At 37.8% G+C, this 12,875-nt stretch overlaps 1 protein-coding gene across 10 annotated transcripts in view; it reads left to right on the top strand.

Moving 5' to 3' along the window:
• Positions 1 to 12,875, top strand: part of mast3b (microtubule associated serine/threonine kinase 3b) — a 32,853-nt gene that overhangs the window by 2,505 nt on the left and 17,473 nt on the right. For 2 of the 10 annotated variants that reach the window (XM_067512577.1, XM_067512575.1), the window contains exons 2-4: positions 231 to 320; positions 9,142 to 9,230; positions 10,662 to 10,731. In XM_067512577.1, the coding sequence (XP_067368678.1) occupies positions 231 to 320; positions 9,142 to 9,230; positions 10,662 to 10,731 (249 nt within the window). Of the gene's footprint in view, positions 1 to 230; positions 321 to 5,489; positions 5,974 to 9,141; positions 9,231 to 10,658; positions 10,732 to 12,875 lie in introns of those variants that run through there. The other 8 variants (XM_067512576.1, XM_067512574.1, XM_067512582.1 and 5 more) reach the window with 5 other exon arrangements.

The following is a 12,875-nucleotide window of genomic DNA, read 5'->3' as shown; positions in this document are numbered from 1 at the left end:
GTCGGCCAATTATTTGCAGCCAACCATCCCCATGATAAACACACATTACTTACAGGGAAGCAGCAACATCAACTATCCGGTGTCTGTCACCATTCGCTAGTGATATCAGCCAACTATGAGAGGCAACGTCTAACCAATAATCTCACCTCTCCTGCTGCTGCTGATTGACGCTGGCATGCCAAGGTGCTGAGTCAGTGCACTAATCCATGCAAACATGTCTTGTCTTACAGTTTGTCACCCACTTGTCAGAGTCCCTCCCTCCTGAGCCCCTGCAGCCCCTGCAGCCCCTGCAGCCCCTTACAAACCCTTCATCCCTGGAGGTAAGACAGTCAGGTCACAAGCACACTCTTTCTACAGGCTGATCTTGTTGACCTAAACCTAAAAGGTTTGCATATCCAAAATCTTGTATACCCATTTCCTCTGTGCAGTTTCTTTGTTGTCCATTAAAAACAGTGTTGCACACAGAATCAGGCCTGCTGTGGCAAATATGTACTAGTACAGTAACCCTGTCAAAACTGTAAAAATGTAGTGAAATTAATTTGGTGGCCTGAGTCGCAGGTGCTGCTTTAAAATAACTGATTTCCTTCATTTTTTGGTTATTTGTTGAGATTAGAAGCTAAGTCTCATCCTCTAAACAACCTGAATGAGTTCTGCTCAACTGTGCTGGTGCTTTCAGTGTTCTGGCACAGTCTCGCACACCTGTTTTAAACATTGACACAGCAGAAAGAAGCTGTAGAACAGCCATAGAGTGCACCTTGATGGGATTGTTTAGGGACCTGAGAACCCTTTGTGTACCTGTTTGTGACAGAGATTCATAAAAATAACATCCCAATTTGATTGGTATAGGTGGTATGACTTTATTCAGTAGGATGTAGACTGGAACATGTAGAGTACAGCATCACAGTTATTTAACTTGACTATTTGAAGTATGGTTTTCCACTTACAGATCATACGGTATAATGTCAAAAATGTGTGAAATGTAAGTGGAACACATTTGAGAACAAAGGAAATTTGCAATAAGGCACAGTTGTTTTTATATATCAACACTTCTGTTTCACCAGTGAAGACCTATCATTTATTAGTTGCCTCTATGTGGGTTGCTTGGCAACGCTTCTGGGTTCTGTGGATGAAGGCAACACTGCAAACAGAGGCGGCTGCATCCAGCATGTTTCTGGATGTGTGAGCAGTGTTAGGCTGTCACACCACACACTCTACAGTAATGAACCCCGTTTGCTCTCTTGAAAAATTTGTAACTTTTACTGGAAATGCACCTTTTTGATGACACCATTTTCACACAGTAATAGTCAAATACCACAGAAAGTCAAAATTCTAATTTGTTGGCATCAATCTTAACAGCATTTTGCACAGGAGACCCCTCAGCACCCCCATGTGTTGTTTCACTATTTAGAGACACTGTCTTACATCAGGCTCTGTATTTGTATGCAACCAAATTATTTATATACATCAACCTTGTTATCATGGACAATGTCAAGTTTTGTGGCATTGTTGCATAAGTTAGATTTATTTATTTGTTGTTGTTATTGTTAATTTCTACAAATATCTCCCAGGTATCACACACAGGATCTATATTATTTTTCATTTTTTATTTTATTATTATTACTGTATATGCACTTAGTATATGTTTAAAATAAAATAAAAGCTTAAGATGCAGTGAAACATAAAAACCACAGACAAAATACTGAGCTTTTGGCTTAAGCATCTGCATGGTGTAATAGCTTCATAATGATGCAGCTGTAGTAGATTACTGTGGCATTATGCGATCATGCAGATGTAATATGATCAAAACTGATACAAAAACTTATGTGGAGCCACTGCAGAAGAGGGACAAGAGAGTTTGAGTTAAAATAAACTATACATTTACTGTGGTTTTTAGCAGTGAATTGAAAATTTCAAATGCTGCTCAAAGGTTAAAGCCTAGTCGAAAGTGATATTGATATTTTTAAAGTTAGAATTATAAACTTCTCTCAATCAGTTATACTGCATTTTGGTAAAAAACAAATGATTTTTGAATTTCAAGGTCTCTTTTACAAATTTCTATATATTAATGTCAATTACCACAGTGAGAAAATGGTCTATGATAACAGAGTCTTCCTGCCAAAAAACAAAACAAAACAACTACCGTATGTGAGCTGGATATCATCAGTTAGTACAGTCAGCTAGCTGCTTATAACTATCATACATACAGTGTAATGAAACAAGCCTAAATTTCTGGTTAGCAGACACAAAAGAAAAATTGAGAAAACAGCAGGGTTGTTTATATGAAGGGCCTTGATGGGCTTCCATGAACGAGGACCCCCAGAGTCTGGGATTGCTGATGCCTGATGCTGAATTTATCAAAAGCTTGCAAAGCCATAAGCCATGTATATAGCTTGAACATATTAAATTTAAATATAATTTAGGACAGCCTCAGTCCCCCCCCCAAAAAAAGGATCAGTGGCTTTTGGTTTGTCCCTTCAGGGGTCGCCACAGCGGAACGTGTTCTGCACGTTCCGATGTGTGTTTTTATGCTGGATGCCCTTCCTGCAGCAACCCTTCCATTTTATTTGTGGTCGGGACATGGTGACTGGGCGGGGCCGCACCTGGTGGGGTGGGGTTCAAACCCGTGGCCTTCTGGATCCCAACCCAAGGCTCTACCACTGATTACCAGACCCCCTGCACCTCAGTCCAAAAAAACACATTAGATTTTATCAAATGCTTGCATTTTGACATCTTTTATGCAAACATCTTTTATGCTGTTTTTGCTTGAAATTCAGACTTCCACTTGAACATGCACTATATGGTGTTTTCTGTTCTGACATAATAATATTACATTGAAATACATACATATAATGAATATGTAGATAGGCCCACACCCTAATATTACTAGAGGTACTAAGTGCAGTGGAATGTACCACTGTGTGAAAGCTTTGGTCTTGATCCTCCCTGTAACACACTCCTCATGGTATATCCCAACATCTTAAGCTGCTTTCAAGTTCTGTAGGAAATAACCACTACGGTGTGAGCAGGGTAACATGAAGAGAGTTTTTTTGGCAATGGTTCGGACTAGTATACTTTTACAAATAGTCTGCAGGTTAACCGTATAGCCAAAAAACAGGGATTTTATTATAATATAAAAACAAACCCTATTCTAATGCTGCATTGTAAGAGATTTACATTATATGTAACTGAAAATCAGAATCAGCTTTATATTAACATTCTTCAGAGTCCCTTTGTATTTACAATATCTGCACAAGCTGTTCTGATTGACTGGTATACTGGTATACTAAAAAACTACAAATAGCTAAAAGAGCCAAACAGTAAAACACAACCTTCTTCAATTTGGTTTCTAAATATACCAGATCCAACTCTGTGTGGTCCTTTGGCAGCATTTAATATCATACAAGCATCTGCTAATAACTCCCTATATTTTAGGCAGATTTCCGTTTTTTCTGACGAGCAAACAGCATTCTAGATTAAATGTTGAACTCAATTCAAATATGTTTTTTAAAGCCATGGGTGTGTTAAGCATTTAGTAGTTTTGTAGCACTTGTACTACAGTGTAGGAGTCTGTGTGGTGTGGAGCTTAGATTCACTCCTACAATCCTTCACAGCCTCAGCTTTTTGGTCTGCTCTCCATTGTGAGGTGATCAGAGCTGAAACAAAGTTGTTATTGTTGTTACTGACTATTTAAGGTAAACGCTTCCGTAAACCACCTTAAAGACATTTCTCATTGTCTTTAAGGTACAATGAAATGATCCAGTACATAACTTGCTGAAACAGTCACTCAGTTGTTCTCTATCTTGGCATATGGATTTTTAAACATTTCCTAAATTCGGACTTTTTTTGTTGTTGTTGTTGTTGATCATTTGAACAAACTATTGGGTCTTAAACCTTATTAGCCTCAGACCATACTTGGTGCAGATTTTATATACTTTTTATATACTTTTACATTTTAGGTATTTGGACTGTTGATCAAACAAAACTTGAAATTTGAATATGCCATCTTGGGGAAATTGTAATTGTAATAAACAATACATTTTAGTGTATTAATATTTATTAATAAATTGAAATTTATAAATATTTTATAGATAAAATGCTTGATCTAATCAAGGTTAAACTAATCAAGAATGATTAGTCAAGTGTCATTAATCATTATTGTAAGCATTAAAAACAATAAGGTTGATTATTTCACATTTTTTCGATACTGTGTTAAAACATTGAACACTAATAGATTTAATTCGCTTTAACTGTTCACCCTGTTAATAAAACACTTTAATAGATGCTAAATGTAACCGAAAAATAAATCAATAGGCCTTCAACCATCCAGATTAGACACATTAAGTTGATATTCTGTAAAGTTTGTTTTGTTACTATCCCTCAAATGCATCTTACTGGGAATTCACTTTTCAGGGACTGAGACTGAAAAGACCTTAACTTTAGAAGATATCTGCTTGATTTAATTAACTAAAGCTGCTGAAGAATATTAGAATACTGAACAAGAATAATGCAAAAATAAAGGGATGTTCAATAAAGCTATGCTTAAAGCTATAATATGCTCATATATCATAGATCACAAAAGGAACTTGTTATTCCATGGTATTGATGTAGTTGTGTGTAATGTGATGACGTGTTTGGATATGTGCCGGGCAACTCATAGGTGCCTACAAATAGAGAGAGCATGGCGGAAAGCCAACACTGCATGTTAGAAAATGAAAAGTTCATTCTGCAAAAAAATAAAGAGTTTCCTCTGTCATTTGGATATGGTTCAGCAACAAATCAGATGTAAATCAGATATTCGATTTGCAAGTTGTGGAGGAAACCCGTACGCTGTACGAGTAGAACACGGCAGATGTTAGACCAACAACAGTAAGCAAACTCCCTTAATTTAGGAAGGTTTGTGAGGGTTTCTAGTGCTTTCTACGATAAAAGAAGTCAACTCTGGAACTAACAGAGACAGTGGCACCTTTTTATGTCACTGTATGTTAGACATTTGTATGCTCTGACTAAAAATATACTGTTGAATGGTCCTATATTCATATTGCCATTTCGCATGTATGGCTGTTACAAAAATACTTATAAGTCTGTAAAGCCCAACCTTTGTTAATACGAACATTCGTCACCAGCTGTCCAGTTTTTATTTCAGACCAGGTTGGTGGGCCTTACTTTAGGCCTTATTTAAATTAATTACTCTAACTTTTCTTTGCCACAATTTTCACCTTTGATCATTAATCCGAAGTGGCCTAACATCAATATCAAATCAAATCATTAGTACAGAGAAACCTAGTTTGCTTAGAAGAACTTTTGTACTTGTACTATACATTTGAAGATTGAAGTGGTAACTCTATTGTTGTTGAATATTTTTAGACAAATTCATACTTTGAGTACGTTTAACACCTCTATTTATGAATATTCATATCGACAAGTGTTTTAAGACAGACTGTGACGTTTGCAGTAGTGTCAAAAGCGGCGGTAACGAGTTTCCTTGAACGCAGCATCAGGCTCCAGCTTCCTCACACGGACACACACGCAACCATCAGCGTCTGTTTGCCCAAACTAAAACGTGCTATCGTCGCTGTGTGACCGTTGTTAACAAACCGAACAACCCGCCATGTAGGCGATGTTTCGGGAACGGGACTACAGTCAGGGAGCGGACCGGAGGATGTAAAGGAAGCTGCTGAGCCGTTGGCAACGCGAAAAGCAGGCAGACGCGGGGTCAATACAAAAGGAACCGCCGAGAAGGAGGCACGATGGTGGGGAGAACGGCGGCAGCAGCAGCAGCAGCAGCAGCAAGCGGAGGTGGAGGAGCTGCTTTCACGGCAACCCGAGTGTCAGTTTTCTGAAATTAAGATTAACTTTGATAGAGGATTATGTGAGAAAACCCTCCAGCATGTCGGATCCAAGTCACTGGTCTGCGGTGCCGAGCCAGAACAAGTCCCATTTTGTTCCGGGAGCGTTGCTGAAGCGCTCCAAAAGGTAGTTATCAAGAGTTGACACACGGAGGTAACGTTGAGGTGCTTTATTGTGATGCTTGATATGTTAAAAGTGTGTTATGCCACTTTATGGTCTCACACACGTCCCATTTAATGGTATGTTTCCATATGGACCATATGCTAAAACAACTAGCTCTTCATAGCGCCTCATCTACATTGTCCAACTAATCCTGTGTGTTTGCTCGGTACATGTCAGAAGTTTCTGTTTGAACAGAGCCTTTTTTCCACCCACAAAGTCACAGAATGAATGTAGCCACTACAGCTTTCTGTCAGCATTTTGCTCCTCAAAGGAATATTATCTCAAATATTGGCCAAACGGTCCTTCTGAAGTAAAATCAGATGTATCATTTTCAGGAGTGAATTAAGCCAATCTGTAGGCGCAAGTAATGAAGGTACAGGTGCTTTGTATGAAAAAAGGTGCTGTTTTCACACAGGTGGCTTCAAAGTTATTACTATAGATAAAACCCTCATCTGTTTACTGGACACAGTCAGTAAACCCAATTGTGACATGTTCACAGTAAACTAGGGCTGCATCTGTCAGTCATTTACATTCTCGACTGACATGTCAATTGTCTTCTTCAGTTGTAGTCTTTTAAAATGTTAAAATCGAGTGAAAGCTGCACATTACACACACTTTCCGTTTCATGTCCTTGCTTGTTTGTTTTGTCCCACCAACAGTTTAGAACCCAGAGATATTTAAATTTGCCGTCAGAGAAAACTGAGAGAAGCAACAAAGCTACACAAAGAGGCTTGAAACACTGCCATTGTTTTGCCACATATCTGCTGATAATGTTCATGATTAGCCTCGTGATCTACAAAAAAATCACGGTCTTTGAAAAGTGGCACTTTCTCGTAGACATTTCTCCAACCAACAATCTAAAACAAAGATAACTGCATTACTATGATGCAAGACAAGAAAACAGGCTAATTATTTGTAAGCGTTTGGTGTTTTTGCCAAGCACATAATTGTCAAACTGGTTTATTGATTATTTCCTTGAATCATTTTAGTACATTTTTCATCCATTTGTCATAGTAAAATCTGTTTATTTTCATAGTTGTTGGTCATAGTTTGGTCCCTTCTTTTCAGGAAGGGTGGATTATTTAGCACTCCCTCCTCCCTTTGCACACACACAGAGTCTTGGACATCTGTGGCTCAAGCTGGACCTGCTGTTGCTGTTGTTGCACACACTCCCTCAAGCCTTGAGTGTGTTGACAGGAGGTTTCCTCTCGGTGTTTTGGCTCTCGTCAGTTTTTCGTCTTCTAACATGGCCATGCTGATGCGACAAACATTTGCCTCAGGATTATGGTTTTAGTTATATAAGCATTTCTCAAGACAGAACTGCTCTGAAGGTGGAAATATACAGAGACAAATATGCAGAGACAAATAAATCTCAGGTGTAATAAGTCTCATCTGTACAAGACCATACAGTCTGTGCAAATATTTTTTGAAATGTCCGCATACGGTTGAAAAAGCATTTCAATGAGCACTTCTAACTGTACTATAGCATTTAGCTGTAGCATATGATTACTTATGGGATACATACAATGGATATCTAATCTTCACTATTAATAATAATAATATTATTGGTAATATTCTGACTTCCGTCTTTCGTACGTTGTTTGGTGCCTAACTGCTTAGGCATACCTTCAGCTAGAAGGGCCGTTCAAACTTCAAAAGTTCCGCTTTTTAAATCGATGACACCATCGATGACATCAATGGCGTCGCATAACTGTCGAAGTTATTGCCTTTGAAGTTTATAAGACTAACTGGCTTTGAAGTTTGCCTAAGCAGCATACAAGGAAGCGATATTTCCTTTCACTAATTCAGCTAAAGCAAAACTTTTAGCTATTTGAGCAAAAATATCATATTTATATCATATTTTTATATTAAACCCACGATGTGGCATTAATGTTGTGGGTCAGTGGTGTGCCTGTAAACTGAGTGTGAGCTTGGAACTGTTGGTCAGAGAAAACCAGACGTTTAAAGAAGCTACCTTTGGTTCTGCCATCTAACTAATCTGGCATTATCTCAGCTGTACACACACTTATTATTAGTACACTTGCTATGGTTTAATTTGCATGATACGCAAATCAAAATAACCCGGTTTGCCCTCAGACTAAACAACATTTGTCGACACTACAATATATTTAAAGCAGTGTATAAGAAAGTTCTGTCGTACCCCCCCATCCAGTTTGGTAATTATAATGGTCATTAAAATGAATGAATAAAGTTAAAAGAAAATAAAGTCAAACTAAACGTTATCTTTATTCTTTTGTTGTCCTTTAGCATTTAATGTTGACTTTTCTACACAAACTGATGTGTTTTGGTTTATTCAGAGTTAGTGCTACAATAGTCAGTGCTTAATGGATCAGTCTGGTACTTTACAGGTCAAGTGTCTCCTTAATCTGCCCAGTGTTAAACTGTCATAAGCCTTTTTTTTTCTAAAGGTGCTGCATGACAGACACACACACACAACCTAAAGTGTTGGCATGAGTCAAACTTTTAATTATAGATGGACAAACTAAGGGCCACAGTGTGTACACTTAATTTAAAGGAGCTCACTAGGTTGTTATTTTTCCTTGATTATTGCTCATCATACCTGTTTAGTGATTTAAAACAAATACCTATGTGTTTAGCAGAATGTTAAGTACCCCTCAGGATTACATTCATAATTTTAAAAGTGAGAACAAGTATGCACCACAATTGTTTAATGTTACAAAATATCAGCAAATCATCTGGAAAACCACACATGCACAAAATGATCAATGGGAGGCTGTTTATAGTTTTAAAATATTGTAGAAAAGATGAGAGTTGAAATACTTAATTTGGGTATATTTATTATTTCAAATCCACACACAACCAAATAAATACTTGTAGCAACCTTTATTTAACAGAAAGTTACAGGAACAGTTTGCTTAAAGCAAGGAGCTCAGTTGCAGTTATGATAAAGAAAAGTATGGAAAGCTCATATTTGCGTTCAGTCCACTTTTATTTTGTGACATATGACGTGGTTAAAACATTTGCACAGATCACAGCATTATACAAACTGCAGAGGCATTTTCTACAGATTGTGATGAGTGATGCTGATGAGAGGACTATGCAGTGAGGTTTGCACATAATGATTTTTCTCCGTTTCTATTTGATCTCTAGCTGCCGCAGCAGCAACAGGAAGAGCCTCGGTGTTGGGACGCCTTCGCCCACTCTATCCCGGCCACTGTCGCCGCTCTCGCTGCACACTGGTAAGATCCATTTCAATGTTTTGTAACTTTTAAACGTGTCTAAACAAGAGCTCTGCTGCCAGAACTTGTTAATCTTGGTGTTGTCTCAAACGTAGTTGCACGGTTATGTAGCAACATAGTACTTGACAGGTACACTTCAGTGCACGTAACAACTAGAACACCTTGTAGCGTTTATCTCCAGTTGACTGTGCAAACAGTGAGAAAAAGGAAAAAAATTTGTGAACATCTTGAGAAGTTTCCAAAACTGTATGATCCTGCCAAAAAAAGTATAATCTTTATTAACCTTAAATGCTAAGTTTCTGTTTTGTATTTTGCTGTAGCTGTGGCGTCTAAGACCTGTGGCGTCCACAACAATGTCGCCCATTGCACTGTTGTGCTATAATGCTGATGTTGCACTGAAGGCGTTGGCACGTCAGATGTTAATGGTCAGGCCATGTTGTCACACGTTGCTAAACGTTAGCAGTCACTCCAGGTGAAACAGGCCCAGTCAGTACTAGACATTTTCAGAAATCACATTTCCACAGCAACTTTCATGTGGAATTTTGGCAGTTTGGTAACATAGTCAACCATTTGACAGTGGATTATTTGTTATTTTGTAAGCCAAAAATATGCAACAATCCCTACAGTAGCTACAGCATGTTTGGTCTCAGTGTTCGAAATCAGTAACTTAGAAGGGTTCTGGATTTTTGGACTTAAAATGTTTTAATATTTTGTTAATAAATAATGAATGTAGAAAAAATTTAAATATAATTCCAAATTAAAATGCACACAACTAAGCATAAGTTTTTTTTGTTTTGTTCTTTACTGTAATGACTCAGCCATGGTTGAGGCTGCAGAACATAAGGACCAAAATTTAGCTACGTGTAGGAAAATTTGTAAATTTATTGTAATTTAGGTTTAACACATTATTTTTAGATGATCAGTTTTAACCTGAAGACGTTCAAAATAAATATTGGGTTTGGTTGAAGACACAAATGCAGCAATCAACAATAGTCCTCACACTTTACAGCCTCTTAATACTATTAAGCAGCTGCACTCTATGATAAGAGATTTGCTCAAGGGTTCCTCATTCCCGCAGTATCTGAGGATCATCCAATCACAGAGGGCAGTCAGGTTCTGATTGGCTACTTAACCACTTGCATTTGAACAAAGCACAGTTGAGTGAACCCAGGCCTCCAGACTTTGTTGAGACCAAAGGTGCTGTAATGTTTGGAGAAGTAACACCAAGATGACATATTGGAACCTTTCTGTGGTGCTGGTAATGCTGCGAGATTTTACAAGGATTTAGAGTCTGTTGATTGACATGATGTCATCCTTTTTGGAGAAATGCCATGAGTAAATGCAAACACGTTCGTCTCTGATCTGTTTTCGTAAGTTTATTATTATAGTTGTGAATAGTTTCAGCAGTACCGTTGTTTCCTCTTTCAGCAGCGAGCAGCCCACTAGACAGTCCCCGAAATGTGTCCACTAATGCCTGCCTCAACTTTCCATTTGCCCGAAGGTATGTTAACACAGCTCTCTTAAATCCTTTTTCCCACACAGTGAAACATTTGTTTTGTTGTGTCTCATCTTAATCTTATCAGTGGTTCTAGTATTTGGACAATTAATAAAGCATAACACTTAATTTAGTTTTTGCATTGTTAGAAAGAACTAGCATTCATTATTTGTGTAGTATGGAAAAACTGTAAATTTGTCTACTTGCCTTTAGACAAATTTTAAATATTTGCACATTTGGCTGAGTTACACTTCAGTAGCATTTGTATTAAATTGTTTAATTTGAAGTTAATACTTTACCAGTATCCCTAGTTATTCCGTAAATATAATTTCTGGAATTGTTTCGGCACATTAATAAAAAGAACAGACCTTTTAGAGAAGGCGTTCCCTTTGAAGATCTGGTATTTAATTTGAAAACTTTCTCTTGTTGTTTGTGGCATGAACTGAAACACACTGCAGTACAAAGATGTACTTATTCCACAACAGTGTCTATTTCTCTCCCACCTCATTGCTGTCCATGTATCCTTGGCGCTGAAACCTTTGATCTTAAAAATCCTGTTTTAAATCTTCAATGGTCTTTAATTTCGCGAGGATGCAGACTAATAAGAGGTAACAAAAATTCTGATTAAATGATATATGACCAAATGAGAAACCTGTTTCTAATCCAGTGTAGTTTCTTTTTCTCTAACTGTCCAAACTATCTCTAGCTGCTCTTTTTTAATTTCTCCTAAAGATGATAGGTTTCTGGAAGAAAATAAGTCATTTACTGATTATGCTAAGCTAGAGACAAACATAGGATTATTAAGGGAATCAGCCTTATATTTTATGCTTCAGCATGTTGGTACACAACTGCAGAGGCTGTTGTTGAAGTTAACAAGTAATGAAGTTTTGCTGAACAAGTACTAGTATTCAAAGGAAAGAGACAGTGTAGATGTGGGGAACATGTGTGTCTTGAAGTTGGCAGATCTGGCAGTGAAATTCAAATATATAATAACATACTTATGTGGGGGCAGTGTCATCCAAGTCAAGAAGAGAAATGTTGTCTCAGCTGTCTTGTCTGGTGTGAGTAATAAAAGTACGCATCAGCGAGCCAATGGAGAAAAAAAATCAGCTGTTGGCGATAGAAGACTTGACAAATCAAGTGCAACTACAAAACTTTCTAGTCAGGGACACCCCTAGTGTTGAATGTTGTAGCTCTAGAATAGGATTACGACATAATCATTTGTAATTCCTTTGGCTGTGCACAGACTCTGGACATCTGTAATTTAAATGTTTAAACCCAAACGAAAAAATAAACACAATGCGTCATTACACTCTGAGGGTTTCCTGTGAGATTCGGCATGTGTGCGCGCTGGAACTGAAGCAGAAAGTCTGGAAGCTGAAGAGAAACAGCAGCAAGGTGACTTAGGCTGACTCAGCCTGGATTCAGGTCTCTTTACAGTCGACTCCACCTCAGCAGGATGAACGCAGTTACATTAGAGGGTAACCCCGAAGCCCACTTGTGCATCATTCAATTGGGTTCCCATGGCAACAAGCTCATCTTGCTCCAGGCATGTGTAGCCTACATTGTTACATTGAAGACACCTAAGAAAACGCACAAGCAGTAGTTTAGGTTTCATCTTTTACCATGATGGGAACAATAAAGAGAAACTATTCCTTATCTCTAATCTGCAGATATTTTAATTGACTTGCTGGAACGGATTTGCTTTAGTGTAGTGGCTGTTTAATGTCAATTTTATTTGCAAAAACCTTTTGCAAAAACCAGTTCACCTTTATCCTTACATGGCAATGAAATACATTTAGATATTAGAGAGAAACATTACTGTTTCATTACCTATGATGCTAAGAATTTGGATGAATTCCCACATTATTAGCATTAAGGTTATGAAAAATGTAATAACAACTGTTGTGGGGCAGTGATGAAAACTTTTAAGCTTTGCTGGCTAATTTATTGACCCTGGTCATTGGTGCCTGAAGCTCTGGTTCTGTTCTTAAGTGGGACAATTTAGTAAAAAAAACAAAAAACATAAGATGTTACAAACTATACTTTTTTTTCAGCCTTCATTATTAAAATATCTAGCCTCAGCAAGATTCTCATGGTCTGTTTCACATCACTGTTGCTGCTTGCTAAGTTATGCTGTCACTGCAAAT

The sequence above is a fragment of the Channa argus genome, chromosome 8, assembly GCF_033026475.1.
Source record: "Channa argus isolate prfri chromosome 8, Channa argus male v1.0, whole genome shotgun sequence".
Classification (NCBI taxonomy): Eukaryota; Metazoa; Chordata; class Actinopteri; order Anabantiformes; family Channidae; genus Channa; species Channa argus.
This window is presented reverse-complemented; position numbering and strand designations above follow the sequence as displayed.